Source organism: Phoenix dactylifera, chromosome 3, assembly GCF_009389715.1.
Source record: "Phoenix dactylifera cultivar Barhee BC4 chromosome 3, palm_55x_up_171113_PBpolish2nd_filt_p, whole genome shotgun sequence".
Lineage (NCBI taxonomy): Eukaryota > Viridiplantae > Streptophyta > Magnoliopsida > Arecales > Arecaceae > Phoenix > Phoenix dactylifera.
The window spans coordinates 7,705,636-7,727,306 of record NC_052394.1 but is presented as its reverse complement, the minus strand read 5'-3'; the positions used below and the strand labels follow the sequence as shown (position 1 = coordinate 7,727,306).

The window sequence follows — 21,671 nt, the reverse complement described above, 5'->3', positions numbered from 1 at the left end:
GCCAGCCAAAGTTTATCATTAGCACACTTTCTGAATTTGGCTTCTCCACAACATTGATGAGAATGAAATTTGGAAATTGGAACTTTTTGATGGCATATATATGTGGTTCGTCACTAGCATAGTCATTTTAGCTTGATCAGGAATAACCTGATACCTCGAGTGATCTCCGATGACTCATGAAATGGTACAAGAAAAGAAAACTGGCTGCAAAAATTTCAAGAAGCCATGATCTCGAAAAGATATATTTCGACAAGGATGTAAATATCCGATCAGAATTCACCACTTATAACATGCACAAGCTTACATTGTTCTTATTATTTTTTTTATGCTCACCTTTGAAGAGGCACATATAATGGTATAGAAAGTTATCTTGAGATAAATAAAGTCAAGCCTACAAATCGATACGACATAAATACAGATAGGTCAATATCAGATTAGAACATTTACAAACATGGAGCCATTATTGTCACCTTTGGAGCTGGTCTGCAGCTGGATTGCTTGTAGCTGATGATGCTGGTGTCCTACCGTTGGGTACGCCATTTTCAACAGGTACTGGTGCTCCCCACTTACCCTCGGACTCCAAGGGCTCTATCACTTTAACTGCTCCATCTGTCAACCCAACTGCCAATTGATTCGGCTCTTGCGGGTGTGCAGCAATAACAAGAGGATACACTGGCAGGTTGCTGCAGAAATAGAAAGTAAGATGCCTGGTTAATGGAAGTTGAGTTCAATTAAAAAATTGAACTGTTCTAGGAGAGGCATTAGTAGCTTGAAAATGGAGCGCCATAAAAAAAATATAGAACGTAGAACAATAACTAATAAATAACTGCTACAGGGGAGAACATGTAAGTGTAATAGTTACTTGTAAAATCCCCTTTTCTTAAAGACATGAGAACATTGACAATTTTGAAAATGAAAGGAAAACAATTAATTCTTAAAATAGTAACAAATGCCATGGAATTGGGTTCGAAGATAAAGCCACATAATTATTTTACATAGCATTCACAAGGAATGAAGAAATTGATGAAATGATGGAAGACTTAACAAAGAATGTAGTCGAATTGAGAACAAGAAAGCGGTTTTGGCCAATGTCGCAAGGAAGCAAAATGTGACAATATGAGTGGCACTGCCGAACTTTAAAATGCAACCTAATATTATACTAGATAAAGTTTTAAAAGATCATAGGTGTTCCTGCAGAAAGGTTGAATAAAACTTGACAGAAAACACGACTACCTGTTTGCAGTTGCCGGAGACATGTATGCCGATGGGGCAATTCGACATCTTAATCTCAAGTTATCAGCATCAAAAACACCGATGTTACCATCGCAAAAAGTAGCATAGACCAGCTGGCTGTTGCATGCATAGGATGCATATGATATTGGGGCAGAAAGACTTTCCTGGGGAACCCACTGAAATGGAGATATATTTCATGAGATTCAGAACTCATCATGGAGCCATCGGTCTCAAAGACAATATGTTACCTGATGAACACGCTCAATTTTGGATGCATCATATATTGCTAGATGTGTTTCATGGACTACCAATAGTCGACTCTGGTCAGAATTGAACTGGACACGTGTATCACCAGCGGGTGCCTTCCCAGCAGGAAGTTGGATGGCCACAGATTTCTTTTTCTCCCATGTCTCAGTGTTCCACACAAAAAGCTGCATAGGTAAATTGTATTTGCAATGGCAAAACCAAAACATCCAAATGCAAAGTCAGTTTCATTGACTATCCCAAACAGCTACTTTAACTCAAACAAAAACCAAGAGAAAAAAAGAAAGAAAGAAGAAAAGATTAAATTGCTCAAACAGTTATAAAATGAAGGAAATGAAAATTGTACTCAAAACCAAAATTGATTCCAACAAAGTAAAAGAGAGTATCAAAATGCCAGAGCAAGCATCTTGCTGCTACCAGGCTAGGTCATAATGTAGTCTGCTGGGAATGATGGAAAGGCAGTGGTAGCAGCTAAATGGAGACATGGTTGAAGGGTTCAAGCCATCATTAAAGCATGCATGAGATGCACGTAATAAATGCTTGAAATCCCTAAGCAAGCACAGAGTCCTGAGTCTAGCACCAGAGATATGGACATAATGATAGAACAAATTAGCAATAAACATAACTGTGGCACAAAGGAAATTGAAATCAAAAGGTTGAAACTCTGCTACCAAGATTACTTAACCCCGAAGTGACCTGTCTCAACTTTAAAAAAGACTGGCGATCTAGCATAAAAATAAGAAGAAAATAACAATATGGAACTGCAATTAATTAATCATCTTATAAAAGCCAATTAAAGGATATGACTGAAATATAATAATCATTTGATAAGATAGGGCTAACCAACCATAAAGGGTAATGCATCTGGAATTAAGACTAGTAAGTCGTATGGATGATAAAGCAAACAGAAATGTAATAAATTATTTAGATATCTAAAACTCATACATTGGATAAATAATTAAGAGTGCACAAAGGCAATCAGAACTAGAGGAGCAAGTGTTAGAGCAAGTAAGACGGATGTTTTATACCACCAGGTGGCAGCAATAGTCCAATCTGCATGCTTATAACCATAATCATAACCATTAAGCCTTCTCCAACTATTTGGGGTCAGATTTGAATCTTAACATGTCATGCTTTCCTATTTGGTGCTACCTCTGACTTTATCTTAAGCTTTTCCTTGTCCTTACAGCTACCATCTATGTTACTTGATGTACTTACTCTTCCTGTGTCCTTCAACAAAGATATGAAGACCCCTCCTTACCAGAGCCAAAATTTCCTACATCCATTCTATACATTTGTAATCAACTAAATGTCTTACTGAAAACGCCTATATATTAACATAGGAGGCTATGGTGAAAATACATGCAATATACTTTACACATATTAATATGTCTTAGGATCCCACAAAATAAGAATATGGTGAGATATGGGATGATGTTGGAGCAAGAAAACATCACAGTTCAGTCTCTCAAAAGATAAAGAAATCTGGAAAGCTTTAAAAGCCAGTATTAAGATTAGAAATACTGAAGCACACCAGTGTACAACATATTATAATGTAAATGCTATTAAATCATGAACCCATAGCCAAGTGTTATGCAAGAGGGCATAATTAGCACTTTAAAGCCCTTTACCACAATAGCAGGAGAAGCAAGAATACCATAGAAAGACAGTGCAAATGAAAATTAAGTTTCATTTGCTCCCCACCACTCAGCTTTTCCCTTGTCCCCAGACCTCATTTTAATAGACCATATAAAGGATCACTTCCTGTAGTGATCCATCCTTACTAGACACAACCTCGGTGTAGGATGTACATCCTTAAATGCAGGCTAGATGTGTAGCCCCCCCAAAACAAAAAAAGAAAACGAAAAAAAGGAAATTTCACAAAGTTAGATTCTCTCACTGCTAAATCCACAGCATAGTCTAGTTCATGAATTTATAAACAAGAGGTTTTATCGTTCCTTCATACCACAATTTAAGTTAAGATATTGTTGCATGAATATATACATAGTACGTACACATCTGTCTGTGCATGTCTGTGTTTTTGATGCATTGCTGTACATAGAACATGAAATTTGTCCAGATTTTCAGAAATTTAAGGCCATGTTTCAAGATAGACAAAATGCAAGAAACCATTATTGTCACTCACCTGTGCATCAGCACCTGATGATACGAGTACATTAAGATTGTTGGAGAATGCTAAACCAGTTATGCATTTCTGATGACCTTTCAGCTTTGTTTTAACCTGACAGAAGTAGGGGAAAAAAAAATTACCAGCCGATAGTAATAGGAACAACAGCAACATTGTCACTGGTCAAAGAAAATTACCTCATCCACTCTCACATTGTATATATGGATGGTTGAATCTTCCATTCCAATTGCTATAATGTTATTGTCCTGTGGATGGAATGCTAAATATGTTGATGCTGGTGGGGGTGGCATGAATGTTGTCATTACCTGCAAGAGTATAAATACACTGCCTAGTCACAACATGCTTAGCCTTAACTATGTTTGCACATAATCCACAACATAGACGTTGCCAGTTTACCTTAAATGTCATCATGTTAAATAACGAAACCTTCCCACCGCATGCAGACATTACATATGAATCATTCTTTGAGAGTGCAATACAAGGTACTGCTTCTTCAGGGTTTGTATCTGACACATCATTAGTCATAAGAAGACCACTGCTTGGTTGCCAATGCTGTGGCACAACACTGGCCGTGGCCTATAGCCCACAATAAACTTAGTACCCTTCTTTATATAAATATTCAACATACATATAAAGAACAGAGAAAAATGCTAGCCAATTACCTTGCCACTTGGATTCTGTTCACTACGGCTCCACTTCCACAATCTCTGAACAGCGTTGGACCCTAATGCTAACAAGCCACCCCCAGAGTTTGTGTAAAGTAGTCTTGCAACCTATGCATGAGAAAGTGAGATTGTTAAACCAATAGAAACTCAAGATTTAAAATTCTGTGAGCATTAGATATAAATCAACATTGATTAGCTAGCACCTTGCTGGCAGAATCTGTGCTCTCTGGCATGGTAACAACTCGACATTGTTTTGGATTCAGAATTTCAGCCAATTCCCAGGGCTTAGTCTTATCAGGCAATTCTTCCGAAATTCTTGGCTTATCTATACTCCTAGATGATGGATCACCTCCATTCTACAAAAAAATCATGAAACCATAAGTAAGACATTCCATATCATTACCCTTCCCCCCTCTCCCGAAAGGGGGAGGGGGGAGCCAAGAATAGTGTCATATGTCTAATGTCCTCAGATATAATTAGGCCAATGGAAAGCATCCCCTTGATGGATTTAATAAAATTTGATTGCAATACTTATGAAACAGATATTGCACATGAATCTGCATGTTCCCATAAATGGTTGCAGTAGCATAGGCCAGCGTTTTCCCTACCAAGGAGGCTTACTATGGAGAACACAGGGTCCTGGACATGAAGGTATTTTCCCATTCAGAGTGTTGTGCCAGGCAGAAATTGAAGGAGATGTACAGAATGCAGCTCCTTGAATTTGTTTGTGTGTTCATTTTAGAGAATTTTTATATATGTACATACATGTCTATAAGGACCAGAATTATAAACAAATACATATAAAATAGGCAAAACCTTAGATGTAATCTAAAAGCCTTTTATATGAGAGATCCACATCATACCAATGTTGCATCTTGCATGTGATGTGTATTATTTAAAGCTGGGTGTCCTCAACAAGGGAAAGGATCCAGTCCAACATGTAGAGACTGAAGTGACAAAAAACACACCGCTAGGATCCCAAACAAACTAAGCTTAGGGTTGTTTGGCATTGGCTTTGCTATGTAAAGAATGTTTTTCAGCTGAACTAGGGTTTCAAATGAACCTAAGCCTATATGTTCAAGCTCTGGTTTAACAAGCCTGAGCATATATGTATTTTTGCAAATCAGAATGTACTTAGAACCAGCTTGTATAAAACTGTGCCCCAAAGTGCAGCTTGAGTTTCACACACTGTTTGAATGAATGAGCTTGACAGGCTGATTAATAAGCGAGCCTAAGATGTTCATACGCAGCTAACTGTACGAACTGTAGCCCCACAGATCATTACAATTCAGTGCACAACGTATAATGGGCAAGGAATAGAAACATTTGAGTTAAAAAATAAAGGAAATGTAAATGAGTGCGTGAAAAGTGAAATGACAACATATGCAAATAAGAGGATCCTTTATGCTTGTCATGTGAAAGATATGCCTGGCCAAGAAAGCAAGAGGAATAATCTCAGAAGGCCTTAAATTTCACTCTCTTATTAAACATACAAGGATAGGAGATGGCCTTGCAGGAGAGTTTCTGTCTACGCGATCGACTCTGCTGATGTTCGGAGAGATGCTCGCAACCACAGGGGTGCCTGAAACCTGATTAAGAAATTTTGAAGGTCAGGAAGTCATTGTAGATCTCATATTATAAGTTTAGTTGTAAGTTGTAACCTTGATAGAAGTTGCTTCATATTGAGCTCTAAATGATTCAAAAGGTCGGCTTCCAAAAGCTCGCAGGGATTTAAGGCCATCCGCATTAGCAAGTATCTTAAAACCATTATCAGCTGTATTAACAGCAAGAAGATTTCCTTCCTTGTTGAATCTCAGACGTGGAACACTCTGAAGTAATTGATGCACCAATGTTAAAAGGATTGATTAAAACAAAATTCAACTCTACTATGGAAATATATATATACATATGTATATATATATGTACATGTATATGTATATAGATATATGTATATGTTATACATATATGTATTTGTTATACATATATGTATATGTATATATCTGTAAATATATACATATATCTGTACGTATGTGTGTATGTATACTGACCGGGAGTCCACCCTCAGCATCTGTGCTTGTAAGCATGTTAACATTGTCCACATCCCAAAATTTTATCTGGTTATCTTCACCAGCAGCCAAAAAGTGATTCTGGGAAGTATCAAACTGCACAACACCTGTTGATTTTTTCTGGAACCCAGAATATGTCCTCTTTATTGCCCCTTCACTTTCATTCCACTCAACCAGGTAAGAATCCCCATCTTTACTAGTTCCACATGAGAATAATCTATACAGTGAAGAGAAACAGATGGGAAATGTATTAATTATTGAATTAAAACAACAATCATATTTACAAGGAATGGACACATCACCAAATTTGAATACAGATCTCTAAATATTGCTTCTCTTACCTACTCCCATCAGCACTATAGAGCATTGTAGTACACCAGCGCCCAGGAGCATCATAATCAACTCTAGAGCCCATGTTATCATATAGCCATGCCTTTATTTTCCCATCTAAGGAAGTTGAGAAGATGAACTACAAAGTCAAACAGAACAGGTTGTCAGAAAGGCATGTATCCAGATTGAAAAAAGAGACCTATTGTATATGATGGCATGCCAGGAGAAAGCTTCCAAGTACACTGATAAATCTAAAGAAAGAACTCAGAAATGTTCAGTTCAGACATAATTCTAACCTAGTCATGCATCCAGAAATCAATCTTTAATTTAACCAAGGATACCTGCTGAGGTTTAACTGCTAGTCCAATATGACCTAACATATCTAATTAATTTTGATTATTCGCCGATGCAATCAAAATGAATAAAAAAATGCAGAATTCACTTACCAAATAAGCAAAAGATGCATTTTAGAAAGCCAAAAAAGGGGGAAAAATAACTGCAAAAAAAGATCATCTGAACATCATACTTCCATGTCTATACTTCATATATCTCATGAAATGTAACTGGATAAGTAAGAAGATTCTCGTGATGTTTATTTGTTGTGTTATTTACAATAGATCCAGATGATTTAAATCATCAGACTTGCTACTCTAGATGCAGCAGGACCTAGCTATTATCACAAGACCACTTCTGTGCTTGTCTTATTTCTACTATTTGTTTCAATTAAATTGAGTTCTCTTCCCTTCTCTGTTGGTATGGTTTTACTTGATTGGCAAAAAGATACTTCTATGAGCTAAATATAGAGATGTAGGAACTGAAGCAAGCTCGAGAAGCTCAAATTGGAAAGGATGAAAAAACAAATCAGAAATCAAAGGTCACCACTATGAAAGCCTTTCTTTCCAGGTAAAATTCACCATTACAATAGCCCCTCTTGAATAATTATACATGATCTGAAGTTCCTAGGATATTGTAATTTGCAGAGACAAAGTACACAGACACACACAAAGTGAGAGAGAGAGAGAGAGAGAAAGAGAGAGAGAGAGAGAGAGAGAGAGAGAGAGAGAGAGAGGGTTAGGCTTTCATGACAAACAGTTGCCAAGAGGTGTTGGAAATAGAGAAGGTTTTGCCAAAAAAAGGAAACAGCTCATAATTCAAGAGCTAGTGTTCCATAAATTTTGACACTAATACCATATTAAACATTTAAATTTCCAGCTAAGTATTCTAGCCAATGCATATATTTCATCATCTTTATTAATTACATTAAAATTTTTTAGATGAAAAATGCAGCTTTTATGTAAAATGAAGATTAAGTGCCATCATCATTTATTCAAATCATAATTTCTAACATTCTACTTGAAAATTCAGCTAGATGTTGTTAAGAACAAGATACCTGAATGTTCTCCTTGTGGTGGGGGCATACAGAATATACAGGTGCCTCATGCCCCTCAAAGACATAAAGCCTTTGTCCATTCAGATCCCAGACCTATAATGCATAAAATCTCAATTGGAGAAGGTAAGATAAGCATTAAAACCAACAGAAACAAAGAGAGGTTCTGCCAGCTCGAACCTTTATCAGCTTATCATCTCCACAAGTCACCACACATAGTTGTTTGCTTGGATGAGAAAATGCAATGTCATTGACTCCACCAACATGCGCATCAAGCTGCTAACAAAAGGGACTGTAAATACCACTTCCATCCTATACCTAGGCAGACAACGAGAACTTGCAACTGACCTCTAAAACTTGGTGTAGATCATTAGGTGCTTGATATGCATGGAGGTGAACCAAGTGTTTTGAAAACGCAACCCCTGAAGCCACAAAATCAAGATTAAAGCAAATGATAATACTAAAATAACTTGATGCTCACCAAGGGAGACTTGCCTATCAAACTTCCATCTGGACTCCAGGCAACTCGATTAATGGATATAGAAGACTCTTTCACAATAGCATTCTGTTCAAAAATAAATGAGAAAAGACAAGGATCGAGCAAAAGATTAACATCAGCTAGCTGAACTATATCAACAGAAAAACATAAATATTCATAGAAGTTTCCACTTCATTTACTAGCACAAACTACAAAAGAAGCTCAACGATTTACTATCTCATATAAAGTTTGAATTAATCCAGCATATGGAAGTGCCTTGTGCACCCGTATGAACAGCTGAAAGAGGCATTCTTTAGATAATAAAAGCAGAAAATAGATGATAATTAATTTTATCTTGTTAACCACATGGATGGTAAGCAAGATAACAACCTTAGAGATAACATGATGCAATGTACTTCATCTGATCATTTCATTACTGGACAAAATCAGCAGGTTAACAAGTACACATAGAATGCTTGAAATTACGATAGGATTTGTTTGGTGGTCATAGTAGACCAGTCAAACTCCAGCCTAGATCATTTTAAAATCTCTAGAAACTTCATTATTGTTCTATTAAGGTTTTTTTTTTTTGGTACACTGGTTCCTCACACCAAATGTAGATGAGTACAACCAAGAAAATCAGAAAGCAAGAGTTGGCTAAGCGAGTAGGGCATGCCCGCCTGGTTTCGCCAAAAAAAGTCCTTTGAGTATTGCGCCGCGTAGGAGGCCACCCAGTCAGCAACTGTGTTGGCCTCCCAAGACACATGCGTGGCCCTAAAGGAGCCACCGTCCCGTGCCATCCTCCGTATGTCATGCAGCAAGAATTGTCCATCTAACTCAAAGAGTCGCCCGAAGATCCCCTTAATCACCGTAGCCGAGTCACCCTCCAAGTGGATGTACTCCGCACCCAGCGTGCGCCTCGCGAAGGAGAACCCCTCCCACACCGCCCGCAGCTCCGTTTCAGTGATAAAGGTGTCGAAGATCCGTCGACCGCCAGCCGCCACAAACCTGGAATGATGATCTCTAATGATAAAGCCCACACCCCCCCTCTCGCCTCGCTTATCAGCACTGCCATCAAAATTCACTTTGAGAAAGCAAGGAAGTGGGGGCTCCCAGAAAACATAGACAAATCTGGTCACTGACTCAGCTGGATGAAAGACCTAGATGTCCCTATAGGTGCCAGTTTTAATGTATGAAAACCCCATTCTTTTTATTATATTTACATTCTATTATTTTCTATATAATAGTTACTTGTTACCACCACTATTATACATGTTGTAGAGCTACTGCCCATTTAGTTGCATAATGCAATTTGTGCTCTCTCCCAAATAAGGACTGCCGAACTGGGCCGAATCGACCCGGTGTGAAACCGGATTGGCTCGCCTATTACTTTCGATTCCAGCCCTATACCGGCCAGAACCCATACAGAACCGACCAAAACTGGTCCCTTACCGACCGGAACTGGCCAGTAAGTGCCCGAACCGGTCGGTTCGGTGCAAACTTGGTGCGAACTGACCGATTCGCACCGAGTCAACCCAGTTCCAAATCGAGTTGACACTGTAGACTGCACTTGATGCTTTTAAAAGCATCAGGTTCTCAACAGCATTTTGAAAGCTATTTTGCTCTCTCGGTTGCTTCCTCTTTCCAAATACTCCAAAAATAACACCGATTCAGGCTATCAGAAGAAAGAACCAAGGCTAAATAAGGTGTGCTTTTTAAGCAGCTAGCCATTCAGATCCTCTTTCAGATGGTCTCCTCCAGTGGCTGTGAGCGCATCTGGTCCACTTTCACCCTCATCCACAGCTAGTAGAGAAACCGTTTGACACAAAAGCGCCTCAATAACCTTGTATATATTTACTACAATTTAAGGCTGAGATTGAAATGGATTCAAGAGGAAGTGAAGCTCAAGCATATAGATCCGATCCATAGTAATTCATTAATGATGAGGATGATCCTATGATCGGATGGCTTGTGGGCCAACAGCAGGAGCCGAAGTTTGATGAGCGAGAATTGCCTCTACGACTAGCCAGTTTCATAGCCAGTGAGGCTGGGGTTGATGCAGGCCAATAGGCCGAGCATAATATTCCATGCGTTCTTCCAACGGATCAGCCACAACCACAGAGGAGCCAGTCACCACATGACTCCTTGTCCGAGACATCCTCTCAGAGATCTGATCAAGAGATGCTTAGCTAAGGCCACTACACTATCCGGTTGACTCGGTCAGGAGGGTGACATACATCCTCCCAGCATAGCCAAGCAGAGAGGGGCATGAAGGGTAAGAAAGTAGCTGTCCAGCACACCCAAAAAAAAAAGGCACCTGCAGCCCCAATGAAGAGTATTGAGGAGGAGTCAGTACACTCAGATTTAGAGATCAGAAGTAGCAGCGATGACAGTTCTGGTGGTCATGGATCTGTCGACCAAAGAGAGAGTAGAGGATAGAATACCACTATTTATGAGACAGTCGTAGGGTGGTCTTCGATTTACCGGTGAATCTCAATTTATGCATACTATACAGAATTGGGACCACGGTGCATGATCTGGTAGAGCCCGCGCGGATACGATTGTATATAGAAGACGGACTCCTCGAGGTCATTCAGAAAATTACGATGCAACTGCAGATGACCTCGCACGTGGAGTAGGATCCATAAACGTATCTAGTTTCGAATCGTATACTGGATCCTATTATCCGCAACCACAGGCAGCCTATAACTTATACGAATACGGATATAGATATGGTGCGTCTGAGGCATTTTTCAGTAGCGACTATCCTACGCAGCCCGAAGCATCTTACGAGTCGGATTTTGCTGCCAGCATATTCAGATGGGCCCTTCTATAGTCGTATTATCAGCCAGAGGACACCTCTCAGAGCTATAGTTTTAGCGAAAGATCTGAAAATGTTTATAACCTGGCGCGCATTTCTTATGAGATAAACATACAAGACTACAACGTCGCTTAGTTAGAAGGGTGGGCTGATGTATCTCCTGACTATGCTGATGATTTAAATATCTATGAGAGGCATCGCCACTCGATCCGATTTTAGATATCGATATATATATTGAATTTTAAATGTATGTAATTGATTGTATTATTTTTTAATTTTTACATCACTACTTGATTTGAGGATATTTTATGTTGTTCATTTTATGATGTATATCATTTTAAAGTAACAAGATGCATCATCTAGGTTAAACCGAAATTATAGAAACATCAAAAAACATCAAAAAAACATCAGAAATTTTTCAAAAAAAAAATCAAATTACGCTTAAATTCATTGAAAAATTCAAAAAGAGCAAGTACCAATTAAATATTCTTGAAAACTCCCAAAAAAATGGGTGTGCCGGTCCGTGAACTAGCACACCCTACCCGTTCCGGTTTGATACGACATCGCCGACTGGTACGAGTCTTGATACTAGTTCGGCGGACCTTGCTCCCACTCTTACTCTACAAAGAACATGGCATTAGAGCATTATCACAATAGATCTTTCATGCTGATCCATTTGATTAAAGTGTTACATCATTCCTATGCATATATACCTCCACCAGAGGATCTCTAGAAATTGCAATTTAAACAGCACCAACACAAAGTTGTTTGGCTTATGGCCACCATGACTGAGCATTCTTTAAAAGCTTGCATGGTTTGAAGATTGCTCTATGACTTTTTTGAGCTTGTTATATGGGATATTTAACTATCATGGATTTTTGACCACCTATAATTGAGCTACCATGTGCTAATCTCATTCCCTTTGACCTAGGAAGCCTCCTCCCCAAATTACCTATGTCAAGTTTGCGCAAATAAATAAATAAACCTTCACCAGAAGTTTATGCTGCTAACAACTATTGTTGCTTCTAAATTGTCTTCCAGTACTGTCACTTCCACTGTTGTTAACAATTTCTTGGACATTATAATCAATTGGCTTGTTAATGAACGGCTCTGCTGCATAACCATGACACCTGAATCAATCTATGCTGTAATACATGCCTCTACCACAGATATTGCCTCATTCTCTACTTAGAGAATGCCAAATTTTGTTTCTTGGCGCTCTGGCCATACTTAGAATCTTGATCCAAGTACATCTCTTCACATGACATACAATATGTACTTATCAGCTCATCCTTTACTACTGTCAAGGTTACTAGAAAATGCCACTACAGAGGTATCCTTCTTTCTATTCATACCATAATATTCTATAGACCCCACTCCAAAAAAAGAACCTCTCACTTTCTTCATGTGCTTAAGCTTGCCACTAATACTTTGGTTATTAATCATTCATCAATTTATGAATTACACTTTCCCCGCATTCCCTGCGTGGGGACGCATTTCCCCGCGCGCGGGCGCACTGCCCCGCGAGCCCGCGTACCGGTGCGAATCGGTCCGGTTCGCACCACTACAATACAGTACCGAACTTGTACCGGTGCAAACTGGTCCAGTTCGCACCGGTATGCCTCTTTTCCGCTCGGTTCCGGCCGAAACCGTTTTCCACCGCTGTACCGGACCGGTCCAGTACGGGTTGAACCGCCCGATATGGGCCGATTCAGCATACCATGGGTACTGCTAGAGAGTCATTAAAGTGAGCTTTAAAACCCTAAAGGCATTGTCCTATTTGAAAAGGTTACCAACAGATAGAAAGCAAGACGCAAATTGTCTATATGAGGCGATATGCTGAAAAACTGACACTAAGGGGTGCTCAACAATGCTAATAGTGGCACAGCTATTTAATGTAATGGCATGATGGCCCATTTGACAGTTCAATATCCCAGATACAATCTTTGAAAATTTGCAACAGTCTCAAGAAAATGGCATTTGGACTTCAATACTTTAAAACTCGAGGAAGAAACATTGCAGCTACGAAAATTTTCATTAGGAATGCAATTCAATTTATGAAATTAAAGATTCACACACCAATGAGCATGTCACTGCACAAAGGGATTGCATGCAATACAAACCTTACAGATAATCGAGGCACAAGCTCATAGAAAGAATAAATAATAAAACAATGGAGCACAAATTTAAAAACATACACGGTGGACTTGTATGCTGACTACCATAATAGAAGCAAATATTTATAGTTGAGCAGTGTTTGATGCATGCATATGCCTGCTGGATACTATTACCATGGCACTAGCATTTTTAAGAACAGTGGAGAGGGCGAGGGGGCTGACTAGCATTAGCGAATCAAAGTGTGTTGCCTACAGGAACTTGAGAGATTAAGATATTCTTATTGTAAAACATTGTGAGATATGAAACATTACAACTCATATCAATTGCTGAAGTTTTTAAATTTATACAACAATTAACATCACATTCTAAAGTGAAGTTCTCGCCATTAATCAAGAAGTGAAAAACCATAGAGCAAAAATGAAATGCAATTCACGAGGGCTTCTTAATTTTTTTTTTAAAAAAAAAAGAGTAGTACTATTTTTTTATCCACAGTTCTTTGCAGAAGTATGATGAGGACCTGAAACTGCGGTGGAAAAGCTGCCAAATCACATATTTTGAATGGCTTTGACACCAATCTCTCTCGTAAACCAACTTCCCAAAGTGTAACCTCGCCATTTCCAGAACCCACTGTGTCAATATTACAAGAAAGAGCTAATTTACATGTGATATAAAAGTTATTTATTCATAGTAACTCAAGCAATCTCAAATCAGAAAGATCACCGTACCAAGAAGTAGAGTATGATGGGTAGGATGGAAGTCCATGCTAGTCACGTTGGATCCTTGTGTCAATGTACAAACTACGATTCTTGGCAGGTCATCCAGTGACCATGGAACTTGTGGATGAGGTACAGGATATGTAACCTGCATTGAAAAGAAGATATGAGTATTATGCATGCAAGAAATAAAGCTTTAGCGGATGACAAATTATGCTAACACAAAATGCCTAGGATGACAAGTTATGGTAACACAATATGACTAAATTTGGATGTATTAATATTACCTCATCCATAGGATGCGCACCAGGCCTCAAACGTTTCATTACCTGTTCAGATTCAGCATTCTGATAGTCTGTCATACTGAGTGCATTTGGAGGAGTTCGTGGGCGTTTCAAAATGGAAACTGCTGAAGAAAAGAGATCGCGGTATTATGATTTCTGAGTAATATTGTTATACATGGTAACAACCTACAGCTGCTGGGAGACAAACAACATATGAAAGGAAGACAAACACATTGGTATTTTCCAGATATATTGCCTAATATCAGGATCCTACTATAAAAGTTTTATAGTTTGAAAATTCATGTTTTGCATCTTTAGTACTTACAAGTTCAATAGATATTTGAAGTTAAGTGATCAAGTTAAACGGAAGCAAGTTCTAAATAACTTACAACTTTGGATTTCTCAAAAGTAGGAAGCTCTTAGACACAATGTTTGAGGTACTAGGGTGCAACCAACCGCCTACTGGCATGGTGCATATTGCAGTACACCCTTGTCTCAACTCATGATTCATCAGTACACCTTTTTAAGCACATAGTGCATACCTTGGTACGCCTCATTATGGGGCATACCATAATGCATTACAGTTGGTTCTTTGAATCTTGCTTTTTTTATCAATCATGACTATCCTTATTGTAGTAATTATAGACTTGAAGAAACTATTAATAAGGTTCAAGGAATGTCACCATCCTTTTTCACTCCTAGTTCATTGACTTCCAACTAAAGGCGGATTTTGATGCCGTATGCCATATTTAGGTCAACATCTTCGCATGAAAGGTGAGATTTGACCAACTCTCAGGTGCATTCTATCTAAATACATAGATATGAATGCAGAGTCAACCTGATCCCTATGCTACAATCACTCATTTTCTGAAAGCTGTTAATAATGCAGTATGGAACATTTATGTGAAGGCAATCCCCAGGAAATTCCTATCAATTTCTGATGGATAACAATCCATTTTCTTGCTTTTGCTCTTTCTCTAAATCCATTGCGAGGGTCCAGGCATAAGACTGAAGTTTACATGTGCCACAAAAACATGCAGAACCTTGATCCCTAATCAGACCACTAAGGATAATCAAATCGATAGATGCAATTCCCAAGAGATTTAGAGGTTGTCTCGTGCGAATTCACATAGTATACGTGGCCAAAACAAAAAATCAAGTTGGAGGAGGATACAAACTAGCAGCTAGCACAATATGCCAGCAGATCATTAAAAACAATATTTTAAGTCCATAATAAGGCTCTCTTTTTAGGTTTTCATCGCCCAGCAGGAAGAAAATGATTTCCGACTATTTTACAAATGATCGAGCTATAATTTGAAAACGTTACAGCTGGTGCAAGAGCTTTATAGAATTGTTTACACTGCACTATTTTTCGACATGCTAAACATAAAACACCAAAGCATTATTGACTATTAGAATAGTTTCACAAACCTCATGAATATTGGAATTACATTTTATGGACATCAGAACATAATCAAATGCCATAGAAGATAAAGTAGTAAGCACTTTTCTGTATGTGACACTATAGTCAAGAATCACCACCCAATATAGCACAATAATGAAGAATGAAAAAACAACAAAATTCAAACCTTGGTTTGGTGGAACAGGTATTGATGATGCTGTTACAACAGCAGACTGAACAGATGATGAAGCAGCCGCATTAGCCATCCAACCAGCTAAAGCATTTGCATTTGCAGCTGCCGCAGGAGGTGGGAAAGGCTGCATGAATGAGAACATGAAAATAAAATCAATCTAAGCATTTTGTGACTTTACTCCTTTGTACCAATTGCAGTGTTAAAAAGCAACATACCGCATGAGCCCCAAGTGGTGTATATGTGGCAGCAGCTTTTGGAACAGCTGCAAGTGGAACAGAGACTGGTGAAGCACGAGCTCCATTTGGAGGAGCACAAGTATGATCGGTGAACAAGGTCTTGATGTCAGGATTGGGTCTTGGATTCTTGCAGAGCTGATGTTGCCAGTTCAAACTGCCAATATAACCAGTTAGCATATTTCAGCAATCAATTCAAGTATCTAAGTCCTATTAACATTGGTTAGTAACAAGAAGAAAGACGAATCTAGCAGGTATCTTATGCATTACATGCACATCAAAATGTGCAGTTCTTTTGAGAAAAGAATGCATATATTCTGTTAAAAGTAAGAAGATTAAGAGCACTATGATAGGTGTTTTCTTCTTTGTCCAACACTTCCCCTACCTTTGGTTAATTAGAGTTCGCAAACGCGAGGCTTTGAGAGTGGGGAAAAGTAGCTTCTCTCGAAAGAGAGGATTTGCTTCAATCAGTTTTTTGAGCTCAATCAGCATGATGCTTCTTGCGGATTTGGTGTCACCATATTTAGACAATTGTTCGTTTTCCCTGCAGTCATAATTGATTGTCAAATGAATTTATTGGTAAAACACATAATATATAGAAAAGATTTAAGGTGCAATTTAAACATTTATAAATGAGAAAAAAGAGGCTATAATATGGAAAATGAATTCATAATGAAAAGAATTCTGTACAAAAATGTATGAAGGATCCAAAACAAAGACATCTCACAGATTTGTAATAAGGACTCCAAATAGCCAGACCCAATTCAGCAAGAAGAACAGCAACCACATTCACTTGCATACAAACAATACAACATGACATTCTTGCAATAGATTATGCATGTAATTTAAAATGATGCTCTTACTTTATATTCTTTCTGAAGCAGCTGCTAACATTGTAGGCCATTATTAAAGAGTTTATATATTCAACTATTTTGATCTCTTTAACAACAAAAACCAACAACAGGAAGAGTCCAGCTAAAGTTTAAGGCTCCAAGATCTAGAACTATAGGTCAATCAGTAGTTATCCATCCATCCCTCTAAAACATATTACCAATATACCCCATAAGAAAAATGACTAAAGCACCCCTACAGAGCAAGGAAGTGCAGTCAAGGCTTTAAATGACCCAAAACAGCTTGAAGAACCATCAGGTTAGGCCTATGCAAGGTCTGTAGTATCGGAACCGGCACTCATGCCGGTAGGCCGGCGGTATGGTACGATACGGTACCGTGCCATCCTATCCCAGCGCATTACCGAAAAAGAAAAACTAAAGGAGGAGAGGGAGGGGGAGAGACAGATGCTAGGAGAGGGAGAGAGGGGGCTCAGAAGCCCTCCTCTCCTCCTCCGGCCATCCGCAAGCCCCGCTGGGCGGAGCCTGTTTTGAATGAAACAAAGGCTCGAAGGAGAAGAGAGAGAGGGGGGGCGAGAGAGAGATCATGAGAGAGGGAGAGAGGGAGGGCGAGAGAGAGATGCCAAGAGAGGGAGAGAGAGAGGGGGCTCGGAAACCCTCCTCTCCTCCTCCGATCGTCTGTAGGCTCCGTTGGGCGGAGCCTTGTTTCGCATGAAACAAGGGCTCGACCTATTTTTTTAACTTTTTGCTTCTTTAAGTGAAATTAGCATATCTAACCCACTCTGTCTCCCTCTTCCGACATCTCTCTTACCCCCCCACCTCTCCCTCTCTTTATCCCTCCCTCCCTCTCTGTCTCTCTCTCTCTCTCTCTTTTCCTCTCTTTCCTTCTCCCTCTTCCCCTCTGCCGCCAGTTTCTCGTTTTGCTTGCCATAATCATCCCAGCTTGCCGCCTATGGCTCGGCACGCCCCAAACCGGACGGATCAAGTTAAGTTAGGTTTCCCGAAATGCCCATGTATATTAGATTTGAACTGCAAGCTTATTGTGCATGAAATATAAAATACGATGCCTACATACCTTTCTGGCATTAAATTAGATCCAAGTTGTCCAAGTGCAAGTGTAGAACTCGACAATACTTTCAAGTTTGGGCGAGACCAATCAGGACTTTCCTAGCTAATTCAAGATAGGCTCAAGTTAAGGGTGCACTAAAGTAGGATCATCACATTGACTCCTATCAGCCAAGCATGCATCAAGTGTCACATGCTAGCATTTAACATTCTCTACACACTAAAAAGGTTTCATAGCAAAGAATGGAAATTAAAATGAAACAAGAACATGAAACATGTGGTTTTTATGTGTTTTGGATATATGAATCTATGGACACATATACACTGAAATATTAATTAGATACTCCCATACTTTTGAGTGAATAGTATTTAATTTCACATAAGAAACCAACTAATTTTTTAACTAAAAGAAATAGATGGTAGCAGACAACGGCCCTTGGTCCAATGATGAGACTGCTCTACTGTGACCTGAGTGTCCCAAGTTCGAAACATAGAAACAGCTTCGACCTCTCCTTTCCATGCAAGAGTAAGGCTGCGTATGTTTAACACACCCCAGACACTGCAATCCGGGAGCCTTGCACCTGGACGCCCTTTTTCTTAAAAAATGGATAGTAGTATTATTTGATTAAAACATGAAGGATCTTAACATATGTTAGCTTGGTTGTACTCTTTCTAGGCCTTATTTCATCAGAAACAATTAATGTTATATTTCAAACCATTGTCCAGCCTTCAGAATGAATAAAAACAGTCTTGCTTCCAATAAAAATCCACCTTCAAGAGAGATTTCCAGGTAAAAATGGTAATTCATCATAAAACCAAAGAAGATTCCTATTTAGCTGGGCATTCATGGGCATACAAAACTATTTAGGGCCTAAATCAAATGCAACTATTTCTTTCTCATTCATTTGATTCTTTAAATGTTCTTTGATACTTCATTATATGCTAATTCTGTTATCCAAAGACATCCCGTACATAGTATTAATGCCAATGCTCAATAAATATTTGAAAATAATAGATAACAAAACGATGCAGGGATAAAACCAAATTCACCTAAAATTGTCGAGTGTGAGAAGCTGTGTAATTTCTTTATACAGCTCTTCATTGAACGTCGAGAAGACCCTAAGATCCTTCACCAGTATCTCAACTGCCTTTGCCCTATCATGCCTGAGCAAGGAACAAGTATTTTTTTTCCAAAAAAACGACCTTTTTGACATAAAAAAAAAAAAACATAAAGACTAACGACGAGACAGAGGAATCAGGAATCAAGACAAAACCTGTCTAGAGCCTCCAGATATTTCTGTTTCCTGATCTCGAAAAAAATCTTCATAGAGTATCTATTATCATCCACCTTGGTGAAACCGGAGAGATACGTCTCCACCTCGTCCCACTCTCCAGCAAGCGCCTTCTCCTCGAAGTACTTCATATTAAAGAAGAAACCCGACTCCTGCTCGAGCCTGCCATCAGAACGTATCGAAATTCAAAACCACACCAATCAAAACCTCGAAACCAAAAAAGAAGAAAAAAACACAAATGTTTTCCAAAGAAAACCAAAAAACTCACTTGTGGACGGATTCCTTGAACTTCTCCTCATCCAGGAACTGGAGTATGAGGAACACCAGCTCCCGGCTCAACGACGACATTTCGCCTCGGATTCAGCCGGGAAACAGACAGGGACCGCGTGAAATCGATATCTTGGGGGAAAGATAAGGGGAAAAGATCGAATTGGAGCAGGGGAAGGGAGGGAGAGCTGGAAGAGGACGGATTTGGAGTGGGAATTTGGGGATTTTAGGAGGGAAATTTCAGGATTCGGGGGGGTCGATGTGGGCTAGGGTTTGAAATCCCATCTCACGGAAGCGAGAGAGAGAGCAAGGGACGGAAGCTACGCGCGCGAGAGAGAGAGAGAAACGGGGGGAAAGGAAAAGCTGCTGAGAACAGGCTTAGACTTCGTCTCGCTTTCTTCGATGCGTTTTGCAGTCCTCTCCACGGCCTTTTCACTGACTTATCGGTAATAAGCCACTCAAGTTATTAGATAGGACCACTTGGTTATATGATAAGTAGTTGTGGGGTGCGGTGTCCGTTTTCGCGGATTCGAAGCGATCGTCTCAAATCGGGTGGATATTCTTAATAACGTCCGCCCCACCTGCGCTGTCGGGAGATGACTTTCTCTGTAGGATTGCGAGTCGGAGCACGATAATTTCGTGATACTTTCGTTGAAGTGCGTGGCCGACGACTAGGTTGGTTTAGGTAGCTCTTGGATCAGCTGTTTAGGTTAGAACAGAAAACTCAATTTTTTTGGATTTTTTAAAAACTACCCACTGCAGATCTACCCAATGGATAGGGCTCCCGGAGATGTAAATCCAACTTAAAATCAAAGCCCTCTTGTTGAAGATTTTCTGATAGAAATTCTTTGATGGTTTACTTTGAGATAAGGCTAACAAATATTTACCATATCATTTATCATGTGGAATGTATGAGCATTTCTAAGAAATATGAGGTCATATATTTTCTTTGCTACGAACTAGAAATCTTGATTTTTACTTTTTTTTCTTTTAGAAAATGCTAAATATCATCAATTTATTGCTCAATCTAATGTAGAAATTGTGGATTAATCAAAATTATTCGGAAGCCAATATCGCCATCTATTTCCTATTGATTCTCGATCGCTACATAAGATTGTTGAACTAAATAGTAGCTAAATCCATTATTTGAAAGCACATCTATGATACAAAATGATTCATCAAATTTGTATAATCATAACTTGATAACTTATGATTTAATTGTTCCGCATTTCATCTTTCACACTAGCATGTAATCTAATTAGTTTTTAAATACCACGAGGCGAATCCAAGGTACCAAAAGGAGGTTGTATCGTATAATCAAAAAAGTATATAATTAATAAGATTGGAGTAATGCATGACAAAATTGCGATTAAAAGTATACAAATCATTTAACATGTGAAAAATAAGTGTTTTGAATACTAAAATTGAGTTCTAAAATAATTTATTCTCAAAATTGTCAGGGAACAAATCATTATGAACTTTATTTTACAGTGCAGTGAAGTGGAACATAAAATCTATGCGGGGGGGATGATCCAAAGGCTGTCTGCTGTTGTGATGAAGACACACTCCCAGGACCATTCCGGCTAACCACTGCTACCGGACCTGTTTCATAGCTTGCATCAAGCGGCACGTGTGCCAAAATACCGAATATCTCCCCTCTCATTAAATTATCGCGAAAAAAAATGAGAGTAATAAAAGAGTGAAGACAAGGACTGGTGTTGGTTGGAAGAAGCGACCTCTGACCGGAAGCTGGATCTCGGAAAAGGGTGGGACCCACAACGGGTGGATGGATATATTAAGAGCTTGGAATTGAATGGGAACACGCGTCTTCGGTTATTTGTACGGTTCCCTACAATGCCGTCA

The 21,671-nt window shown here is 39.1% G+C and overlaps 1 protein-coding gene across 6 annotated transcripts; it reads right to left on the bottom strand.

Annotated features, from left to right (window-relative positions):
• Positions 1-222: 222 nt before the first annotated feature.
• Positions 223-20,204, bottom strand: LOC103711465 (protein TPR1-like). Of its 6 annotated transcripts, none has more exons than XM_039124498.1 (25): positions 19,810-20,204; positions 19,524-19,703; positions 19,300-19,413; positions 16,722-16,880; positions 16,319-16,493; positions 16,098-16,227; positions 14,512-14,633; positions 14,237-14,372; positions 14,029-14,138; positions 8,590-8,659; positions 8,443-8,516; positions 8,275-8,370; positions 8,098-8,190; positions 6,719-6,846; positions 6,360-6,594; positions 5,973-6,140; positions 5,805-5,900; positions 4,515-4,667; positions 4,309-4,419; positions 4,043-4,222; positions 3,823-3,951; positions 3,644-3,739; positions 1,482-1,664; positions 1,231-1,409; positions 223-683 (listed from the first exon to the last, which is right to left on the bottom strand). In XM_039124498.1, exons 1-25 carry the CDS (start codon positions 19,887-19,889, stop codon positions 467-469), a joined length of 3,414 nt encoding a protein of 1,137 aa, XP_038980426.1. In that variant the 5' UTR covers positions 19,890-20,204; the 3' UTR covers positions 223-466. The 6 variants fall into 6 exon arrangements, with proteins under 6 accessions (XP_038980426.1, XP_038980430.1, XP_038980428.1 ...); XM_039124502.1 differs by having other exon boundaries at positions 14,554-14,633; XM_039124500.1 differs by having other exon boundaries at positions 14,512-14,630.
• Positions 20,205-21,671: the final 1,467 nt, after the last annotated feature.

Excerpts from the sequence above, each read along its gene's own strand:
- LOC103711465 (XM_039124498.1), bottom strand. The coding sequence starts at position 19,889 with ATGTCGTCGTTGAGCCGGGAGCTGGTGTTCCTCATACTCCAGTTCCTG. Across the intron at positions 14,139-14,236 it reads CCATCATACTCTACTTCTTG|TGGGTTCTGGAAATGGCGAG; the intron begins GTACGGTGATCT and ends ATATTGACACAG. Across the intron at positions 4,420-4,514 it reads GCACAGATTCTGCCAGCAAG|GTTGCAAGACTACTTTACAC; the intron begins GTGCTAGCTAAT and ends TCTCATGCATAG.